Source organism: Equus asinus, chromosome 15, assembly GCF_041296235.1.
Source record: "Equus asinus isolate D_3611 breed Donkey chromosome 15, EquAss-T2T_v2, whole genome shotgun sequence".
Lineage (NCBI taxonomy): Eukaryota > Metazoa > Chordata > Mammalia > Perissodactyla > Equidae > Equus > Equus asinus.
Genome location: NC_091804.1, coordinates 27,142,380 through 27,166,020, shown reverse-complemented (window position 1 = coordinate 27,166,020; position 23,641 = coordinate 27,142,380). Strand labels below are relative to the sequence as shown.

Genomic DNA, 23,641 nt, shown 5'->3' with positions numbered 1-23,641 from the left:
CCTGATGAACTATTAGATGTCCTTCAAAATGCTATCTGAATGCCACTTCACCTGGGAAGGCTATCCAGGGTTAAATGGACTTCCTCTGTGCTCTTAATGGCATCATATGCACCCCTCACTTATGGCATCTTTCATATTACATTATAAATAGTGGTTTACATGCCTGTCACTCCGACTGAACTCTTCCTCACAGAGCCTACAGCCTGGTGGGGGAGAGAGACACGGAAAGACTAAATGTTTCGTTACAATTGTGGTAAGTGGAATGAAGGAAGAGGAGAAGGCGCTGTGAGACAGGAGACGCAGGCTGTGATGTCAGGGAGGATGTGACACCTCAGTGAGTCCTGCGCAAGAGTAGAAGAGGGCTAGATGAAGGTGGAAGAATGAACATCCCAGGAAAGAGAATATCTTATTGAATTCCTGACATGCGAAAGAGCCTGCATATTAGAAAAAGAGAAGGAAGGCCAGCGTGGCTGGAGTGGACTGAGAAGGTGGTATAAAAGGAAGCTGGAGAGTGGGAAGGACTTAATCATGCAGGCCTCACAGGCCAGACTGAGCAGCCCGTGGGTGCTGGGTACAAGGGTGTTCACAACATTCGTTCTACTTTCGTGTATATTTGAAATGTTCCCATAATAAGAATTAAAAGGAAGAGGTGGAAGTCGTATAGTAATAGTTTAGCCTTTATCCTAAAAGACATTTTAAGCAAGGTGAGGGTGGGAGTGACATGATCAGATTTTTTATTTCTAAATTTTTTTAATTAAGTATTTCAAGCATTCAGAAAGGCATAAAAACAATAAAACCTTGGATAAGCACCAACCAGTTTTGTTAAATCTTAGCTTGTGCCATATTTGCTTCAGATATAACTGACCCTTGTGTGGATTTATTTTTGAAAGATCACTCTGGTTGCCGTTTGAAGAAGGATTAACAGTGGACAGGAGAGGCTGGTCGGGTGGGAAGTTTCTGAAGTCCAGGTGAGACAAGATGGAAGCTTCGACTAAGAGGGAGGCAGTAGAGGTGGAGAGAAGTGGACACAGGGAAGATCTGTTCAGGAGGTGGAATTGCTGGGGTTTGGCGACTGATTCCACTGAGGCAGGAGAGGAGAGGAAGAGATGAGGGATGACACCCATCTTTCTGGCCCAGTGCTTTTGGGGCACAGAGAACAGTGTGCGTATGAGTGTTTGTGGTATAGAATTGAGTTTTAAAATTATTATTGCTAACAAAAGATGCTAATAATGATGTTTTGTTTTTCTCTGCCTTCTTTTGTTATAACAACGTGTATGATCTTTGAGGAAGTATTATCTTTTATATGTATGGTTTTCCTGTTATCCTATATATTGCTAAAGCCTAATTCAAAGCTACCTTTTAAAATGAATGCATGGAGTAATGATGAAGAAAAACTACTGAAGGACTTGAACGGAATCCTGAGATCCACAAAAACCAAATGATTTATTCCAAAATCTTTCGGCAGGGGAGGGCTAGAGCTGAGATTCACAACTTTTATCCATACACTAAAACAGGTACACAGACCGCAGTTGTGCTAAGAAAGCTAAAAGCATCCAGGGCAGGAGCCAGCACCCAGAACAACTCGGGAACAGGCCCAAGACCCTCCACCTCCTCAACACGCTCTGAGCAGGTCCTTTCTCTGCTCAGAAACCTTTAATGACTCCCCTCAGCCTTTGGACAAGAGCCATTTTCACAATCTGCTCTCAGCCTCCCTTTCCAGCCTCTTCTCATACACTCTTACTGGAAATAGCAAGTAACTCGATGCTGCAGGCACATCAAATTATCGACTGTTTCCTAAACATGCCATGCACTTTTGTGGCGCCCTGGTTCGCGGTTTTCCTTCTGTCTGGACTGCCCCCTCACCATTCTCGGTTCTCCTTCCTCAAAGGTTCATCTTCGATACCAAGCTTCTTCCTAAAACATTCTCTGACTTCCCCAACCTCAACTGGGAACCTCATTTCCCCCTGCTTTGGAGCTTCCCCAGACGTGGTTTATACCTCTAGCATGCATTCATTATTCTTCAAAAAAGGGGCTGACTTTTGTGTGCCAAGCACGACTGAAATAAGTTGGTCCCCAACCAACACAGACAATAAAATCAATTTAAAAATATTTATCAAATGTCTAGAATGTGCCAGGCACTGTGCTGGGTACCAAGGACACATTGGCTGCAGTCCATTAAGAATTGGGTCATCTTATTTTGATTTCAAACTATTACACATTATAAGGCTGGGCATTTCCTTAGATTAATCTCTTTTGCACAGTTATAATTTACTTTTATTACCTCTAAAACTACCTCTCTCAAGGACGGGAGTGGAATATACTTGAAAGTGGAAAAGATTGGCTAAAAGGCTATTACAATAACCCAGAAGAGGACAGTTTAGTGTAGAGGGGAAAGCACTCAGACCTAGGGTAGAAAATTCAGCTTCTGGTCCTTGCTTTGCTGTTTATTAGCTACATGTGGGTCCCTGGATAAGGTGTGGGCAAGTCCCATCATCCCTCTGAGTCTCCGTTTGCTCATCTATAAAATGAGGACAATATCTTCCCTATCTACCTCACTGTGTTGTTGCCAGGATCGAGTGGGGCCACGCACAAGAAAGCATCTGTAAAGCACTTTACAGGTATGAAGCTATTAAAGTAATAGGAAAACCACAGTAATAATAAAGAGAAAATGAATTAAAAATACAGCAGACTAGATTTAGGTTAGATAAAAGGAAGAACTTCCTAACAGTGATAATTGGTTTTTTCAGCCATGAATGAAGATATACTGGAGGCCATGATCACACTAAAGCAATTTTTGGCTTGGGAATCTGTTAGTGCTTATTAATAGGCCTATTCCATCCCTAGACTCATTCAGGGCTATAACTTTCCTTCATTACAGATGCAAACCAAAGAATATTCTCCATCTGCCTAGAGCAGATCCCTCAAAACCAGTCTAGAGGGCAGGAATCCGTTATGCCCTGGGCCCAGGAGTCACACTCTATCACTCGTGTGGCCTGTGCTGATTGGCTTGTCTCTTTCTGACTGTGTTAACCTTCCCCAGAATCAAGTTGGAAATTAGGAGGGCCAAAAAACTATTTGTGAGGCATTCTACTCAGCTAACAATAAGAGAAAGATGCTTTAAATAAAGCAAACAGAGGAAGCCACTTAGAGAATCAGTGGGACCCCCTGGTCCCATGCAAAATCTAAAAGAAAGACTCAAAAAAGCAAAGGAAAAAACAGACTGAATGAATTTTTTCTGGTTTTGTCTTTAGGTAATGAAAGATCAGAGGATACAAAATCAAAAGCAAAAGATAGTGAAAACACTTTCAACTGAGAAGTCAGGAGAACAGGGAAAAGTTCTACTTCTGATGAACCTAGTATCAGACTTAGTGTCCTTGGGCAACTCACTTACGGCAATTCAAGAAGTATCTATTAAGCACTGCTATGTGCTTACCTGGTGATCTCTAACGTCATGGCAACCTCTCAGTTCCTCTCTATTGTATGTCACTACCACTAGATGACAACTCACCTAATGGCTTAGGAACGAACTCAGGGGTGAAACTGCAGAACCACTGCCAAAAGGAATAAACTCTATTTCCACTGAAGGTAGGACAGGTGGGCAATGTGTCCCCTCCCTAAGAAGGGTTCTAGAAGGGATCTTGAGACCCACAAGCCCATGAGCATCTATTTCAGATCCATGTAGCTTTTTGGCGTAAAGGATAAAGATTAGAATCACTGAATGCTTATTGAGTAATTAACAATGAGCACTGAGAATTGGGAATTGTGTTAGATCTCAAAACATAAAGCATTTTGATTGGGGAAGGCCCTGCTGAAGAACCACAATTTTTTTCCCCAAATGTTGTTGAAGTATTAAAAAAAATTAAATGACAAATTGGCTGGGGCTGCCTCAAAGTGCTCCCCTGAGAAGAAAGAAACAAATGACTAGAGAAGTCAGGGAAAAGTTTCCTGGAGAAGCGGGGCTTGGGCTGAAACTCTAAGGAAAGGAGGCAGATGGATGAGTGGAGGTGCAGATGTAAACAGCATGTGTAGATGTCCAGAGAAACCTGGGTAGCTTGTCTTAGGATAAAGGAGAGACAAGCTTGTCTGGAGTAAGGTGTATCGATGAGGAGCGAGAAAGGCAGCCTTCTAGTAAGGAGGTAGGGCGGAGTCAGACTCCAGAGGCCTTGAAAGACAGGAGGAAGAGTAAGCAACATTATCTGCTGGCTGAAAAGCAGCAATATTTCTAAAAGGTTTCAATCATGTGATCCATGAGTGTTCAGTGAGGACATAATTAGGTGCAAACTACCGAGAGAAGCAGTGGATATAATTCGTCTATCTTTCGAAAGTTTTGGACAATATATTAGACATTGAAAATGGAGTCATCCCGGAATTAAGGGTGATGTTTTTATCAGGGCCTGAGAACTCACTTAGAGATAGGAAACAATAGATGGAAATAAACAGTCACTTCTCTAAATGAAAGGAGATTAAGAGTGCAGGGGGCCCCAAGAGACCATGCTGGGACTTGTCTGATTTAAATTTTTTATAAGTGATCCAGAAGAAGTAGAGCAAAGTGAAAATTTCAGGACTGCAGATCATATTAAGCCCTTTCAGGCAGGGAAATGCTCTGCCAAAGGAGAGAGAGAGCGCTGAAGGAAGGTACTGAGTGAGATGTAAAATGGCAGATAAATCTCAATGTGGGGAAATGTAAGGTAAAGCACGCCGATAAAAATAATCCATGTCTAGGGTATTGTGTTCCAGGCTATCAGTTTTGACCCAGGAAAAGAATGGGGGTGCTACTGCAGATTGATTCCTAAAGGCAGTGGCCTAATGTGTTGGGGTCAGGAAGGCTGATAAACGGATAGGCAGAAGCAGGAAGGGACCTGAAAACCAAAGAGGAAATCATCCTTCCTTTATGCAAGATTATAGGGTCCCACATCTGGGGACAATGGTCAAGTTTACATCTATTGAAAATTAGGGCCCAAGGATATCTAGAAAAGAGCAACTACAGTGACCCAGAGGATGAATATGGCTATTCTAGGGGTGGCCTGTCATAAGGGGGAAACTGAAGTGTGAAAAAGACAAAGGCTAAGAGAGGTGGAATCATCCAAGCTTATAAGGTGGATAAGGATAAGGATAAGGGCACACATAACCTTTCCTCCAAACGCCGATGTATTCCAGCCAACAGCCTCCTCTCAATGCTTGAAATATCATAGGAATAAAAGGAGTTCAGAGTTGAGATCATCGAGCCCTATCTCTTTATATTAGAAAAGGTAAAATTCAAGCCTAGAGAGGGCAAGGAAATGGCCCAAGGTCACAGAAGCCATCAGAGGCCAAGGTCAGCTTAGAGTCCAGGCCTTCTTCCTAAATCCCAGGCCAGGGTCTTTCCACCTCACCATGTGCACTCAGAAAGAGTGAGGGAATCCTATTCTTTATAGGTATAAACTCATGAAACACATTACTTTGACAGGTAATAAAGCTGAAAGCACAAACAGGCTAGGGAAAGTTTCCACTATAAGTCAATCAGCAATTAAAAGATGTTTGGAAGACAACTACCAACTGGGCTGAAGAGACTTTCTACACACCGTAATTATTTTGGATCATGTATCCCTTTGAGAGTCTGAAGAAACCTAGAGCTTCTCTCCTAGAAAAACACATTTGCACATACAAACACAGTTTTGCATAAAATTTCAGACCCCCTGAGTCCCACGTCCAGTTAAGAATCCCTGTTCCGGCAGATTCTTCCGAACAAACACACTCCATCTCTTAGGATAACTGAGGCAATCACTCTGATTTTCCACAGCAAAAAACCACTATCCAAATGTCACTTATCAGAATTGCAGACCTCCAGGTTGGTAATTACCTAGTCCAACTCACCCTCCCCCCACAATATAGAATAATGTCATGGTTAAATATGTGTAGACTAGAGTCAGCCTGCCTAGGTTAGAATCCCAACTCCATCATTCACTAGCTGTGTGACCTTGGGCAAGTTACTTAAGCTCTCTGAGTTTGTATCCTCATCTACAAAATGGGGATAATAATTACAGCTATCTCATATCGAGTAGTTATGAGGATTAAATGAGATAATTCATATAAAAGATAGCACCAGGCCTGGCACATAGCGAGTGCTCAGTAAATGCTAGCTGGCATTATTGTTATTATTATGCATGTATCCATGCAGATATTATGCATGTATCCATCCAATCCCCTCCTGGAGCTTTTGCTTGCACATGCCACTGATGAGCAGCTCACCGCCTCCTAGGCTGGTTGAGCAGCTCTGATTGTTACAAACTTCTTCCTATATTGAGCCAAAATTTGCCTACTTGCAACGCCCCCCTCCTACCCACGTTGGCCCTAATTCTGCCCTGTGGGGCCACGCAGAGCAAGTCCATCCTTCCTCCACGTGACAGCCCTTCAGATATGAAGACAGTGATCGAGTCCTTCCCCTGCCCTCCCCCCCGCCATCCTCTCCTCTCCAGCTTGAACATCCTCGGTTTCTTCTCTCAACCCACAACAGACTGGCTGCGCTTACTATTTACTCCGAGGCGTTGTACGGCTTCCCTCACACATAGTCATGCAGGCCACACACCCCACCGCCAGCACAACAATCCCGACCCTCCTGCTCCGCCCTCGCCCGCTGCCCCTGTCCGCGGTGCTGAAGCGGCTCCTGGCCCTCCGCGGCCCTGGCCCTTCCCAGCACCACCCCCGGGCCCCTGGCCTGGACCCCCGCTGCGCCACCTCCGCGCCCCCAGCGGCAGGCGCGGCCCGGTCCAGGCCCGGCCCCGGCGCCGCCCCCCGCCCTGCCCCGAGGCCCCGAGCCCGCGCCCCGGCCCGGCGCGCCAGCCCCACCTGCCCGACGAAGGGCGCCTCCGCCTCGGCCGCCCGCGCAGCCGCCACCGCCGCCCGGTCCCCGGCCCCCGCCGCCGCCGCCGCCGCCGCCCGCGCGGGGCCCGGGAGGCAGCAGAGCGCGGGCAGCAGCAGCAGCAGCCGCCCGGGGGCCCGCCAGCGGCTCCAGCGCGGAGCCCGGCCCGGCGGCTGCGGCCCCCGCGCGGCGCGGCCGCCCCGGCTCCTCGGCATCCCCGCGGCGGGGCCCGGCCGCCCGGCTGCGATGGCGGCGGCGGCGGCGGCTCCGGCCGGGTCCTCCCGCTGCAGCCGCTGCGGAGCCGCCGAGTCACGGCGCCGCGGACACGCGCCCGGCCCGCCTGTCTCCGCCGCCGCCGCCGCCGCCGCCGCCTCGGCCGCCAGCGCGCCCCCGCCTCCGCGCGCCCCGCCCCAGCGGGGGGCGGCCCAGGGCGCGGGGGCAGCACCCGGGCCAGACCACGGGGGCGGCGGCTCCTGGCCGGCCGAGGGGCACTGGCCGAGGAGGGCGCTGGGAGGGGGTCGCAGAGGCCAAAATAGCAGCTCTGGAAGCAGGGTCCAAAGGGGTGGAACTGGAGGAGGGGAGTGTGGGGGGGCAGCCCTGAGGGAGGGGAAAGAGGCTAAACAAATAATCCCGAAGAAAGAGCCAAGCTATGCTTGTGGGGGAGGATATCCGCGGTTGGGGTCCGAAGCCAAAGGACTAGCCTTGGGCAGAGGGTCTGAGTGGGTGGCTCTGGAGGAGGTGGGAATGAGAGACAGCCCGGGGGAGGGGACTGAGGAGCTGCCCTGGGCTACTGGCAGGGTTGCAGGGGATGGGCTAAAGAAACAGCCCTGGAGGAGTGTGTCTGAGAGGGTGGCACTGGAGAAGAGAGGGCAGGAAAGGTGAGAAACTAAAGAATAGACCTGAGGAGTGTTTCAGGGGGGCAGCCCTGGGAGACATTAAGTGAAATTAAGGTGAAGCTCATTCCCTTACCTCCAGAGGGAGAGAGATCACTCAGCTGGCAAGATCATCTTTCATCCAAAACAACCCATATTTATTAAGCACTTTCTATATATATGTAGGGCTCTGGGTAACTTGGGATACAAAAAAAAAAGGCAAGCTGACTCCCTGAAGTGTAGAGGTTTACAGCTTGGTGAGAAAACATAAGTGCAAAGAAACACAGAGTAGCAAACAGCAAGGGTCAAAAACGATTGGGGCAGGTGCTCCAGGGGTCAGAGGAGGAGGTGGGATTCTGGCTGGGCCTTGAAGGAAGGGCCAGATTTAAACAAGGGAAGGGAAATGGAAAGGGCATGTCAGGTAGGAAGATGAGGGTGTCCAGGATGTGGTTGGGGCAGTAGATCAGTTTCTCTGGAGCACAAGGTTCCTAGAGGAAAGTGCTGGAAGTAAGGGAAATAGTACAAGACCCTAAAACCTAGGATAATGAATTTGGGTTATGTTCTGAAGGGAAATGGGAATGGTGATTGAGGTGGTGAAATGGTGGTGATTGAAGGTTTTTTGGAGCAGGTTGGTGTATGGAAAATGGTGTTTTATGGTTCCCTGGTAATTTGGAGGAGTGGAAAGGGAACAGGCTTTAAAGTCAGACCTATGTTCAAGTCTTGGCTCTGTTCCATTCTTATGAAATGATGCTGGTCTTACTGTATAAGGTTGCCGTAAGGATGAAGTGCTTGGCACTTAATAGATGTTCAATATTAGTTCCCCTCCCAGTGTACAGGATAATGAGCAGAGGAGGCAGAGAGATAAGTTGGGAGACTACTGCAAGGAACTAATGATAACAATAATAATTAACACTTAGTGGACGTCTACTATGTATCAAGCATTGGGCTAAGCCCTTTATTTCATTATAGTTCATTTAATCCTGATAAGTAAACCCTATGAAATAGATGCTATTATTACACCCAATTTAGGATAAGCAGGTGGAAGCTCTGAATAAGTTGGCCAAATTAATATGATTCATAAGTGGAAGACCTGGAGCAGTCTGACCTCAGAACCCATTTCTTCTAGGATGGGGAGACAAAGAGACAGATTTAAGAGACATTGGGCAAAAAAGAAGAAGGAAAGGAATTTGGTGTAATGGCAAGTCCAGGAAGATGGATGGTAGTATTTTCATAGAAATGGAGTTGTCATGGGAGAACGTGGCTTGAGGGAGGTGAGTAGGAGTTTGGTTTTTGGCTTGCTGAGATTGAGGTAACCACAAGATCCCTGAGATGGGTATAGGAATAAGTTCAGAAGAGGGTGGAAAATGGATATTTTAGAAACTTTCAGGTCAGTATGATAGTTGAGACTGGAATACTGGAGAAGAAAAGAGCAAAAGACTGAGGGCTCCATGTTGAGACATACATATTCATTTTCAAGAGTGGCCAAAAAGACTGAGGAATCAGAGTTGTGGGGTATATGGGAAAGGGGAGAAGTGTTTCAAGGAGAGGGCGAGAGTTGACAGTGTTAGGGAGATCACAGAGATTGAAGACTGCATACAAACTGTTGAATTGAGCTGCCCATGGTCTAGTAGGGAGATGGAGACTGAAGCAAGTCATTGTGGTTACGTGATAAATTATGACAGAGATGGGAACAAAGTGTTATGGAAATATTGAGGAAAGAGTAACGAACTTCCCAAATTTGGAAGATTTGGAAGTGGGTATATTCCAGAAGGAGGAAATAGGACATTCAAGGAGTGAAAGGGAACAGACTGGACTGAGCTTCTTAAGGACAAGATCTGTCTTATTCATCTCCTTACTCCTAATGCCAAATGCTCATTGAACTGCTAATGATGATATGGGGCTAAAGTGGTCTGTGAGCCAACTACCAAGTATGGTGGATGTGGGTGACAGCAGGTGATGAATGATAAAGAAGAAAGATGCTGGTATAAGCAAATGGATGCTTATAAAGCGTATGCCTAAGGTTAAGTCCCTAGTTGGGAAGGTCCAGAGACCATTGTAAGCCAGCCAAAGAGGAGGTTTAGAAGGCTTCAGAGTAACACCCTAAGATGGAATTACCAGGGCACTGACTTCTCTTTTCCTTTTGTTCATGGAAAAAGCACTGGACTTAGAGTCAGATACCTGGATTCAAATATTGGCTGTCGCTAATTTGTAGTGCGCCTTTGGGCAAGTTGTTTCATCTCTTTGAGTCTTGGTTTCCTCACTTGTGAAATAAAGTGCCTTCTCCACTTCATGAGGAAGACCACATGAATGGTTGGGATCCACTTTGTAAACTGTATAGTTAACTGAGCAGATGTTAGGAAAACTTTGATATTGATAATTTTATCAAGAAGAATTATATCAGTGCCAGAGTTCGCTGCAGAGAAAGTAGGGCCTTCTCTTCCCTTTACCTCTTCTCTTATTTCTTCATCCAATAGACATTTATTAAATATCTTTTTGATGCTAGCTGGGCTGGGGATAGAAAGAAGATTAACTTATGGTTGCTACCTGTAGAAAGATAGTCAATTGGGGAGATAGACACATAGATAGCAAGAAGATAACACAATATGTGCTATAAGAGAGAAAAGAAAAATATTGGAGTAGAGAGGAGGGAACAACTGTCTAGAGATAGCAGGAGGTGAGATGGGCCTTGAATGACCAGCAGGAATTTACTATGTGGAGTGGGAAGCGAACTGTGTATACAAAGGCACAGATACATATGAAGGCCATGCTAAGGAGTTTGGACTTTATGTTCTAGGCCAGTGGTTCTCAAAATGTGATCTGCTTTCAAGGGGTTTGTGAGATCAAAATGATTTTCATAATAATACTAAGACATTATTTTTCTTTTTAACTCTCATTCTCTCGTGTGTGTACTGTGTGGTTGTCCAGAGGCTTCAGGACATGTCACAACAGATTGACTGCAGAAGCAGGTATGAGAATACAACTAAATTGTATTTTTTTCCTTTTTCTCCCCAAAGCCCCCCAGTACATAGTTGTATATTCTTCGTTGTGGGTCCTTCTAGTTGTGGCATGTGGGACGCTGCCTCAGCGTGGTTTGATGAGCAGTGCCATGTCCGCGCCCAGGATTCGAACCAACGAAACACTGGGCCGCCTGCAGCGGAGTGCGCAAACTTAACCACTCGGCCACGGGGCCAGCCCCTAAACAGATTTTCATACATGTAAAACAATGCTACTCTTCTCACCAAATTTTTGTTTGTTTGTTTTGGAAAATAGAGTTATTTTTCATAAAAATGTAATTTTTGTTAACAGGTTTATTATTATTATTTTAAAATGAACCAATATGTATATATTTTTAAATTTCTCAGCTTTAGTTTCTAGTGTGATAACTATCAATGGATATAATCCACACAAATGAAAGCTCTTGGGAGTCCTCGATAATTTTTAACAAAGTGGAGGGGATCCTGAGACCAAAAGTTTTGAGAACCCTATTCTAGGCAGTAAGACATCACTGAAGGGTTTTGAATAAAGGAGTGACATGATAACATTTCAACAAATATTTTTTAAAACACCTACTATGTGCCTGGCACTATTCTACATGCTAGGATACAGCAGTGAACAAATCAAAGCAAACTCTCTGCTCTCATGGAACTTATACTGGGTGTGATAGACAGCAACAAAATAATTAATATATATAGTGTATTAGACAGTAGTAGCTGTGGAGAAAAGAAGGGAACTAGGATATGAAAGCTGAAAGGTATGTGTGTATATGTGTGTGTGTGTGAAATTTTGGATAGAGTGGCCAGGGAAGGCCTCAGTAAGAAGGAGAGTTTTCAGTAAAGACCTGAAAGAACAAGGGAGTGGACCATCCAGATAGCTGGGAGAAATCGATTCAGGCAGAGGACACAGCAAGTGAAAAAATTTTGAGACAAGAGCATGCCTGGCAAGTTTGAGAAACAACATGGAAGCCAGTGTGGTTGGAGTGGAAGAAGAGGGAGAGAATTAGGAGATGAGAGTTATGAAGGGGAGGGTGCTCTACCTGAGACAAAAAGCCGATGGAAGTTTTTGAGACTAGAAAAGATTTCTTCTTCACCTTCTTCTTCTTCTCTTCTTCTTCTTCTTCTTCTTCTTCTTCTTCCTCTTCCTCTTCTCCTTCTTATTCCTCCTCTTCCTCCTCCTCCTCTTCCTCTTTCTCCTCCTCTTCTTTTCTTCTTCTTCTTCAAGATTGGCACCTGAGCTAACATCTGTTGCTAATCTCCTTTTTTTCTTTCTTCTTCTCCCCAAAGCCCCCTGGTACATAGTTGTATATTTGGTTGTAGGTCCTTCTGGTTGTGCTGTGTGGGACGCTGCCCCACCATGGCCTGATGAGTGGTGCCATGTCTGTGCCCACGATTGGAACCTGTGAAACCCTGGGCCACTGAGGCGGAGCACGTGAACCCAACCACTCAGCCATGGGGCCAGCCCAAAAAGATATCTTCTGACTTACCTTTAACAGAATCACTTTGGTTGCTGTGTTGATAACAGGTCAAAAGGCTATAAATAGAAAGGCCAGATAGGAGGCTCTTGCTATAATCCAGGTGCAAGATGATGGTGTTTGGACCAGGGTCCCAGTGGGGATCATGAGAGATAGTTGGATTCTCAATAGATTTTGAAAGTAGAGTTGACAAAATGTGGCAATGGATTGGATATGAGGTATGAGAAAAAGAGAAGAGTCAAATTACACTAGACTTTTGACCTGAGTAACTGTAAGAATGGAGGTGCCATTAACTGGCACAAAGAAGGCTGCAGGAGGGACAGGTTTGAAGAGAATTATCAAGAGCTTGGTTTTGGATGTATTAATTGGGAGATGTCTATTAAACACCCAGTGGATGCGGCAAGTAAGCTGTTTCATATGTGGGTCTGAGTTCAGGAAAGACGTCTAGACTGGAATATGAATTTGAAGGCTCTCAGAATAAAGATAGTATTTAAAAGCTGAGGGACAAGAAGAAATTTCTCAGGAAATGAGTGTAGGTAGAAAAGGAAACAGCTCCGATGACTCGATCCTGGGGCAACTCTAATATTTAGGGGTTGGGAAAATGAAGAAGAATTAGCAAAAGACACTGAGAAAAAGGAACAAAGAAGAAAACCAGGAAAGTGAGAAATCCTGGAAGTCAAATGAAGAAAGTATTTTAAGGATGAAAGAGTAATCAACTGTGTTAAATGCTGCTTACAGATCGAATCATACGAAAACTAAGAAAGGGTAATTGGATTAACTAATGTGGAGGTACTGGTGATCTTAAGAAGAGCGGTTTTAGTGGCGTATAGGGGACAAAAATCTGATTGGAGTGAGTTCAAGAGAGGATAGGAGAGGAATTGAAAATGTTGAGTATATATACCTTTTTCAAAGAGTTTTGCTAAAAGGGGAGGAGAAAATGTGGCAGCTGGAGGAGAAAGTGGAGTCAAAAGAGGGTTACAGTATTTGTTTTTGTTTGTTTTCAAGATGGGAAAAATAAAGTCTACATGCTGACTGAGAATGATCCAGTAGAGAGGGAAAAATTGATGCTGCAGGAGAGAATTGCTGGAGCAGTGTCCTTGAATACGCAAGTGTACAGGCGGAGAGCTTGGCTATGTGCTTGGATAATCCATCCATGGTGAGAGGAAGGAAGAGGACTTTTAGGAGTACAAATTTGGTGCCATTGTGGAGAAGAGATTAGAGGGGGAACTTGCAGCTATTGGTTACTTTTTGTCCACACTGTGCTAGATGCTTTCCTCACAGCAGTCCTTGATGTAAGAGGGAGATGGGTTATGAGGCTGTTGCAATGAGGCAAGTAAAGTTGAGAACTGAACGAAAGCTTCGGAAGTTCTAAGACACTGTGCTCTTTATGCTCCCATGGAATTTTTTTTCCCTAGATCACATTTGCTTCTCATTGCAGATATCAGAATGCCTTCAATTTGATGACAAAGATTCTTCTCTTGACCAAATTTTAGTCAGGCTCCTTAACCTTCTCCTAGGCCCATCTGTGCACTTCCTTGTAAAATCTAGTTTTAGCAAAAACCCTGCTAAGTCAGTTTACCCGGAACCTCCCACCCTCAATACCTGATCACCCTCAATATCTGAGTGGGTCCCTCATCCTCTGCCATCACCCAAGTAATGTCTGATTACCCTGGCCTGTCTTCAGCAAGAATTCTGTTAGGTGCATTTAGCCAGAATCCCCTTTACTCCTGATGTTTCTGCTTAGTGATTTTCCACCCACTGACCCTCACGCTGCTCCATCACCATGAAATCCCATTTGCCTAGGCTGTATTCATAGCTGAGCCCCGTTTCTCTCCCCCGCTGCAAAACTCCATCACAGTGGTCCCTATACCTATCTTGATAGTCCCCTTCCTGTGAATAAAGTCTTCTTTACCGGCTTTAACAAATGCCATTGAATATTTTTTTTCTTTAACATTGCGTAGGAAGAAACTAACTTGCTAGCTCAACCACAGGATAGAGATCCTTGCTTCTTATAATGGAAGGAAACGGTTGAGTGGTCACAAGACTCTGCAGCACTGGGCAGCTCTTGGTGCTGGAGGGCCCTAGGCCTGAAGCCAGACACGATTAAGACAAAAAGGCAATAGAAGAATAGAGAAGAGTGAAGTTCTTATTTGGGATCTGAAAGGAAATATAGATGGGAAGCTGGAGAGCACAATCCAGATGAGGAAGTCTCCCTGCCTTCTCTCCTTCCTCTGAATTACCATTGCAGCAGCTAATATTTGCTGAGGGCTTGTTATGTGCAAGGCAATTATCTACGTTCCATCACTTAATCCTCACAACTATCTCACGAGGTGGATTCTAAGGAGAGGGTGAGAGAAGTCATTTACCCAATGACACACCTGGAAAACAGCAAAACCAGAAATAAAACCCAAGTGTCTGACACTAAAGCTTATGTCCTTAACTCCTTGTACCTTTGTTCATTCATTAATTACCTCAAAAATTCTATAAACAGTACTCGGCAGCTGCTCTGGAAGGTTCCATGGCGAGTGGGACAGTCTTCAGGTGAAAGGGCTAAGACTTGAGCACATATCAGATGTGACAAAGAACAGTAATACATTACAACGCCCTTTAGGATTTCACAGGTGGGGGTGGTGACTCTGGCTGGGGGAAACCGGGGAGATCAAGGAAGCCTTCAAAAAGAAAGTAGCATTTGAGACGAGCCTATATACACAAGTAAGGGTTTTTAAACTAGTTGTTTTATATGGCATATACGCTGAACATGACTACACATGTGTGCAAAAGTTATAAGCATTGGAAGACTGTGTGAAGATTTAATTGAAAGAAAATAAGGGATAAAGGCATGGAAGAAGGAGAGGGTCCCATCGTTCAGGATGTAGAGGTCCCGGTTCAATCCCCCGCCTCTGTCTCAAGATCCAGTCTCAAATGACTTGGGGGTATTTTCCTCTTAGATTTTTCCCTTAGGAACATATTCAAAGTGATATGCACTCAGTGGAACACTATATGGTCATATTTTAAAAATGAGGAAGTACTTTATGAACTGTGAGGAGATTATTTCCAAAATGTAATGTTAAATGAAAAAAAGCAAGGTGCAGAATACTGGATACAGGATGTTACTATTTGTGTAATAATGGGAAAAAAGAACGTGCGTGTGTGTGTGCGTGTATGCACTTGGTTGTTTACATGTAAAATATGGGAGGATACCCAGGGCACTGATGACAGTGATTGCCTTCCTGGAGGGGAGCTATGTGGCTTGAGGACAGGGTGACAGGGAGATTTTTCACTGTACATCTTTTTGTGTCCTTTGACGTTTTAACTATGTAGATAGGTTTTCTATTCAAAAACTAAATAAATACAAGTTGAACTTTTTTCAAAGTAAGTACAATAGCCTCTACAGGCCATTCCCTGAAGAGGGCATCTATTGTAACACAGTATAAGCAAAACCCTACACTTAGGGGGGCAGTTTCAAAAATTCATCTGCATAGCAAAACAAAAACGAAAACAAAAATACCCAGAAATGAAGTAAAAAAAAATAAATAAACTAGGTAAAATATTTATTATTAGTTTTCTTAACGTAAGACAGCTCTTAGAAACCAATAAAAAAAGACCTATAACACAACTCCAAAATGGCAAAGGACAAAATGGACTTCACATAAACAAAAATATGAGTGGACTCATAATCTTTTTTTTAATGACCAACCTCATTTGTAATTAAAGAAAGGCAAATTAGAACAATGAGCTACTGCTTTCTCACCTATGAGACTGAAAATATCAAAAAGTCAGATATCACAGAGTGTTAAAGAGGGCATGATGAAAGTACCATTGGAAGGATATAAATTGGTATACTCTCTTGCAGCATGAATTAGAAACGCCTATCAAACTTGAAAATGAACATACCTTTGACCCATTAATTTTGAGAATTTATCTAGATAGATAATCTTTACATATGTACAAAGATAAATATACAAAATTATTCATTGCAGCATTCTTTGTAATTACAAAAGATCAAAACAAACCTAAATATTTTCCTGTTGGGGAACCTGCTACATCTAAGCAGAGGAGCACTAGGCAGGTCTTGAAGAGAACCACATGGAGCTGTATTACTGTAAAGACAAGACCTTAATGTAGCCCCCTCATTATCTCTTACTCGGACTGCAGAAATTGCTTCCCGACAGGTTTGCCTACTTTCATTTTGCTCCCTTGCAGGACCCGCTACATAATCTGTAGGGCCTGGTGCAAAATGAAAATGCAGGGCCCTTTGTTTAAAAAAAATATTAAGAATTCCAAGATGGTGACAGCGGAGCATGGAAGCAAGTATGGGACCCTTCTAAGTCCTTGTGCAAGTGCAGAGGTTGCACCCCCACAAAGCCACCTCTGTCCCTTGAGTAACCTTGAGTGGATGTGAAAGTGGCCTGCTGCTCCCTCTGCCTGGAACATCTTTCTACCACTATATCTTTTTCTTATGATGTACTACATGCCTATCAAGAAATAACTCAAATGTGACCTGCCTTGGGAAGTTTTCCTTGAACCTTCTCACCCGAGTCATTCATTCTTCAGTGCGCCCCTCACTCTTGCACATAGCTTTATGAACGCTTTATCACAATGTACTATGAGTATTTGTTTAAAAGTCTCTCCCCCTGAGCTTCTCAAGGCCTTGGCTGATGGCTTATGCTTTACTTGGTAACCCTATCACCTCACACGTTGCCTAGCACGTGGGAGTTGAGAGAATGAATGAGTTGGAGTGGATAAGATTTTATGAGTGTGCTAAATAATCAGGCATATTGCTTCACAGTTACACCTCACCTTCATGTTGCTAAATCTGATTGGACTCTGATTTCACTGAGGCCTGCAGGTCCTGATGGCTGACTCTTGCTCCTAAGAGCCAATGATACAGTTTCAGATGGTCCCCTGGAGTGGTGGGAGATGCTCAAACCTGAAAGCCTCCCAAACCACCCACACCTGCCTCTGAATCTTCTTATACCCTTCAGACATTTAAAATAGGGGTCTGACTTCATCAGGGCCAGCTGGCCCCATCAGTCAGTGCCAGGTTCCAGGAACTTGCCTGTAGTTTGAGACTGCGTTTAATCCTTTGCAACACTGTCTTTCAAATAGGGGTATGCAATACCCCATGATACACAAAGACTTCCTAAGAGGTACTCGTGCATTGATATTTTTAAGGGAATTGATTTCCAGATCCTCAACTTTCATATGTATTCTGCCTGAGAAAGTTTCTGGAGTTGAGACTCCAAGCTGGCTTTTCCTTCATAATTGTAGTTCTGCTAGTCTTCATAAGCAAGGTATATCCCCGGCCCACCCTGAATCTTAATATGGTACAAGAGAAATGCAAAATCCTGGAGGTGACAAAGGAACAACTAAAACTATCAGTTTCTGAATCAAGAAGTAGAGAATTTGAATAGACCAATTACCAGTAAGGAGATCGAAACAGTAATCAAAAACCTCCCAAAAAATAAAAGTCCAGGACCAGATAGATGACTTCCCTGGTGAATTCTACCAAACATTCAAAGAAGACTTAATAGCTATCCTTCTCAACCTCTTCCAAAAAACTGAAGAGGAGGGGAAGCTTCCTAACTCATTCTATGAAGCCAACATTATCTTTGGGGTTTTCTGTATATAAGATCATGTCGTCTGCAAACAGCGAGAGTTTCACTTCTTCCCTCCTTATTTGGATTCCTTTTATTCCTTTATCTTGCCTGATTGCTCTGGCCAGGACCTCCAGTACTATGTTAAATAAGAGTGGTGATAGAGGGCATCCTTGTCTCGTTCCTGTTTTCAGGGGGATGACACTCAGTTTTTGCCCATTGAGTATGATGTTGGCTGTGGGCTTGTCATATATGACCTTTATTATGTTGAGGCCATTCTATGGCCATTTTGTTCAGAGTTTTTATCAGAAATGGCTGTTGGATCTTGTCAAATGCTTTCTCTACATCTATTGAGATGATAATGTGGTTTTTATTCCTCAGTTTGTTGATGTGGTGTATCACGTTGATTGATTTGCGGATGTTGAACCATCCCTGTGTCCCTGGTATGAATCCCACTTGATCATGATGTATGATCTTTTTGATGAATTGCTGAATTCCGGTGGCCAAAATTTGGTTTAGAATTTTTGCATCGATGTTCATCAGTGATATTGGCCTGTAGTTCTCTTTTTTCATGGCATCCTTGTCTGGCTTTGGTATCAGCATGATGTTGGCCTCATAGAATGTGTTAGGAAGTGTTCCATCCTCCCTAAGTTTTTGGAATAGCTTGAAAAGGATAGGTATTAAATCCTCTCTGAAAGTTTGGTAGAATTCCCCAGGGAAGCCATCTGGTCCTGGGGTTTTATTCCCAACATTATCTTGATACCGAAACCAGACAAGGGCAACACAAAGAAAGAAAATTACAGACCAATATCACTGATGAACATCGATGCAAAAGTCCTCAACAAAATACTAGCAAATTGAATACAACAATATATTAAAAAGATCATACACCATGATAAAGTGGGATTTATTCCAGGGATACAGGGATGGGTCAACATACACAAATCAATCAATGTGATATACCACATTAACAAAAGGAAGAATAAAAATCACATGATCATTTGACAAGATACAGCATCACTTTATGATAAAAACTCTAAATAAAATGGGTATAGAAGGAAAATACGTCAACACAATAAAGGCCATATATGACAAACCCACAGCTAATATCATACTCAATGGAGAAAAACTGAAAGCTATCCCTCTAAAAAGAGGAACCAGACAAGGATGCCCACTTTCACCACTCTTATATAACATAGTATTGGAAGTCCTAGCCAGAGCAATCAGGCAAGAAAAAGAAATAAAAGGGATCCAAATTGGAAAACAAGTGAAACTCACTATTTGCAGACAACATGATTTTATACATAGAAAACCCTAAAGAATCCACTAAAAAACTTTTAGAAATAATAAATGAATACAGTCAAGTTGCAGGATACAAAATCAACATACAAAAATGAGTTGCACTTCTATGCACTAACAACGAAGTAGCAGAAAGAGAAATTAAGAATACAGTTCCATGTACAATTGCAACAAAAAGAATGAAATACCTAGGAATAAACTTAACCAAAGAGGTGTAGGATCTCTACACTGAAAACTATGAAACGTTGAAAGAAATTGAAGAAGATACAAAGAAATGGAAAGATATTCTGTGCTCTTGGATTGGAAGAATTAACATTGTTAAAATGTCCATACTTCCTAGAGCAATCTATAGATTCAATGCAATCCCTATCAAAGTTCCAACAACATTTTTCACAGAAATGGGACAAAGAAGCCTAAAATTTATATGGAACAACAAAAGACCCCGAATAGCCAAAGGAATCCTGAGGAAAAAGAACAAAGCTGGAGGTATCACAATCCCTGATTTTAAAATATACTACAATGCTATAGTAACCAAAATAGCATGGTGCTGACACAAAAACAGACACAGAGATCAATGGAACAGAATTAAGAGCCCAGAAATAAATCCACATATATAGGACAGCTAATTTTCGACAAGGGAGCCAAGAGCATACAATGGGAGAAAGGAGAGTCTCTTCAATAAATGGTGTTGGGAAAACTGGACAGCCACATGCAAAAGAATGAAAGTAGGCCATCTTACACCATGCGCCAAAATCAACTCAAAATGGATTAAAGACCTGAATGTAAGACCTGAAACCATAAAACGTCTGGAAGAAAACACATGCAGTACACTCTTTGACATCGGTCTTAACAGCATTTTTTCAAATACCATGTCTAACCAGGCAAGGGAAACAATAGAAAAAATAAACAAATGGGACTACATCGAACTAAAAAGCTTCTGCACAGCAAAGGAAACCATCAACAAAGTGAAAAGATAACCTAACAATTGGGAGAAGATATTTTCAAACCTTATATATCAGATAAGGGGTTAATATCCAAAATATACAAAGAACTCATATGTCTCAACAACAAAAAAACCAACAACCCAATTAAAAAATGGGCAAAAGATCTGAACAGAGATTTCTCCAAAGAAAATATACAGATGGCCAATAGGCACATGAAAAGATATTCAACATCATGAACTGTCAGGGAAATTCAAATCAAAACTACAATGAGATAGCACCTCACTCGGGTCAGAATGGTTATAATTAACAAGACAGGAAATAATAAGTGTTGGAGAGGATATGGAGAGAAGGGAACTCCCATACACTGCTGGCGGGACCGCAAGCTGGTGCAGCCACTATGGAAAACAGTATGGAGTTTCCTCAGAAAATTAAGAATAGATCTGCTATATGATCCAGCTATTCCACTGCTGAGCATTTATCCAAAGAACTTGAAAATACAAATGCATAAAGATACATGCATCCCTATGTTCATCACAGCATTATTCACATTAGCCAAGATTTGGAAGCAATGTAGGTGCCCATTGAGGGATGAATGGATAAAGAAGATGTGGTATATATATACAATGGAATACTGCTCAGCCATAAGAAATGATGAAATCCAGCCATTTGTGACAACCTGGATGGGCCTTGAGTGTATTATGCTAAGTGAAATAAGTTAGAGGGAGAAAGTCAAATACCGTATGGTCTCACTCATGAGTAGAAGATAAAAACAACAACAAACAAACACATAGCAACAGAGATTGGATTAGTGATTACCAAAGGGGAAGGGGGGAGGGGAGAGGGCGAAGGGGGTGATTAGACACATGTGAGTGGTGATGGATTGTAATTAGTCTTTGGTGGGGTGAGCAGGATGTAATCTACACAGAATTTGAAATATATTATGATGTACACCTGAAAGTTACATAATGTTATAATCCAATATTACTGCGATAAAAATTTTAAAAAATTAGCTTCAGGGAAATATCCTTTAATTATGGAGTGACATAATTTATCAAAACTATTTTGGGTGGTATGTGAGAAAAAGCACGAAGACCATTGGTCTGAGACAACACACTGTGGTAGTCTCTGGAGGGTTTTCTAGTGGGTCCTGGCCTGGTCCTCTCAACCTCTAGGCTTCTGAAACTGAACCTCAGTTTCACCAGGCTGGCCAGGTAAACAGCTTTTACTTGATTTCTTCACAACTTCCATCACAGCTGACCAGTCTCCCTCTTGTAACACACCTTCCTTTGGCTTTGGCACCGTCACCCTCTCCTGATTTTCCTCCCTACCTCTCTGGCCCTCGTTCCAACTTTCCTTTTCTAGTTCCATCTCTTCCAACCGACCTTTTAAATTCAGGAGTTTCTCAGGGCAGTTATAAGCCCTCTTCTCTTTCTGTTCTTTTCTTACGAAGAGATTTCATCCATTACCGCCATTTCAACCATCTGCATATCAGCAACTCCCAAATTTCTCTCTTTAGCCCAGACCTTGCTCCTGAATTCCTAAATCCAGTTGTTTATTCCACATCTATACCTGAATGCCTCACAGGATTTCCAAACTGCCAACTGGGAAAAATCAAAGCCAGGCTCGTGTTCTTCCCATTCAAAATCTCGTCCTCCTCAAGCCTTCCCCAACTTAGTAAACATACTCCATCTGCCCAGTTCCTGCCACAGACCTGGGAGGCATCCTTGATAGCTCCTTAACCTCTTCCATGTTCAATAAATAATCTATTCCTGGGGCCAGCCCAGTGGTGCAGAGGTTAAGTTCGCATGTTCTACTTTGAAGACCCAGGGTTTGCTGGTTCGGGTCCTGGGTGCGGACCTATGCACCGCTTGTCAAGCCATGCTGTGGCAGGCGTCCCACATATAAAGTAGAGGAAGATGGGCACAGATGTTAGTTCAGGGCCAGTCTTCCTCAGCAAAAAGAGGAGGATTGGTGGCAGATGTTAGCTCAGGGCTAATCTCCCTCAAAAAAAAAAAAATCTATTCCTGTGGATTCCACTTCATGCAAGATTTCCCTAAGCCTCCAGATTAGACTACATACTCCTATGCTGTACCCTCATGTAGCACCTTGTACTTCATAGTACTTATCCAAATTGTAGTTAAGTAATTATTTGTGAATTCTATCTCCCTCTCTACATCATAAGCTTCATGATAACGAGGACCATGCCTGTATTTTTCCTAGCACAGAGTAGGATCTCAATAAATATTTATTAAATTAACAAACATAAACACTCAAGATTGTAGCAACTATGTATTGTCTGCAATTTAGTATCTAATGCTATTTGCACAGTAGGGGGCAGCAGAGTATAGATAATAGAAAGAATCCAGGACTCAGTATTAAAAGGGTGACCTTGGGTAAATCACTTAACATTTCTGAGACTATTTCCTTCTCTGGAAATCAGGGCTAATTCTCTTTCCCTTGGATCAAAAGAGATAAGCAGATATAAAAGAGCTTTAGTGCTGTACAAACAGAGGAGTGTTACTAGAGCCAGTTATGATAAATATTTGTTAAATAAGTGGGGATAGAGGAAGAAGATTTGGTTACACTGTAGAACAGATGCGAGTAGAGACTTGACAGATTCGGAAGAGAGGAAATGAAAGCTCAAGGCTGGCCTAAGTCCAGAGCCACTGGAAGCAAAGCTGTGAAGTTAGCAGTGTGTCCTTGGCATGCTCTCGTCTCTGCTCTCTGATCCCTGCCCTCCCACCTCTGCCTCTAGCCTCTAGTGCCCTATGGCTGTGCTCTGCTGCAGGCCTTTCCCTTTCCTCCCGTCAAAGCACATCTGTTTGTGCCCTGGAACCTCAGAGGCCTGCTCACTGCCATCCACAACGACAGCTAGGTAACCTGATAAATGCATCCCTGCTAAAGTGCTAAAATGGCAGAGAGGGTATTATTTTACCACTCCTGATAATAGGAGTTGGGCCTTTTTGAGAAGAAAGGATAACCTACTCAAAAAGTATACATTCTGTCAACCTACAAAAACAGAAACCAGTTAAAGAGGCAAAGCATTTATTTGGGATCAAAGAATTGCAATTCAGGTAGATTGCAATTCAGCACAGACTCAGGTAGAAACCCAAATAGTCTCCTGACTACAGAAGAGGGGTGTAGGGTTTTTATGGGGAAAAGCAAGGATAAAGTGAGTTGTATTAAAGAAGAGTTCATTGGTGCTGGATGAAGTAAGGCTAGGTCTGTACTTCACAGATTGGCTTGAGGTTAGATCATCAGGCAAAAGGCTACACTGGTATTTCATTGATTGGTTAGCAATGCAGTCAGCAGCAAAGTCCTGTTCCATTAGTCCTTACAGACAGGATATACTTGTCCTTACTGACTTATTGGAATGTTGGTGGTTTGGTCCAGTTTGGAAGATAAAGAAAACAAGACATGCAAGGCAATTCCTCTTACATGGCTGCTCTGGCTCTTTTTTTTTTTTTTTTTTTTGCAGAGGAAGACTGGCCCTGAGCTAACATCCATGCCCATCTTCCTCTATTTTATATGTAGGATGCTGCCACAGCATGGCTTGATGAGTGATGCATATGTCCCTACCAGGATCCAAACCTACAAGTCTGGGCCACCAAAGCAGAGCATGT

General features: G+C 43.2%; 1 protein-coding gene across 1 annotated transcript in view; it reads right to left on the bottom strand.

Annotated features, from left to right (window-relative positions):
- MMP24 (matrix metallopeptidase 24) overlaps nucleotides 1–7,220 on the bottom strand; it is a 43,354-nt gene extending 36,134 nt beyond the window's left edge. The window contains exon 1 of the mRNA XM_044748803.2: nucleotides 6,826–7,220. Coding sequence (XP_044604738.2) covers nucleotides 6,826–7,053 — 228 coding nt within the window. The 5' untranslated portion in view covers nucleotides 7,054–7,220. The remainder of the gene's footprint in view (nucleotides 1–6,825) is intronic.
- Nucleotides 7,221–23,641: the final 16,421 nt, after the last annotated feature.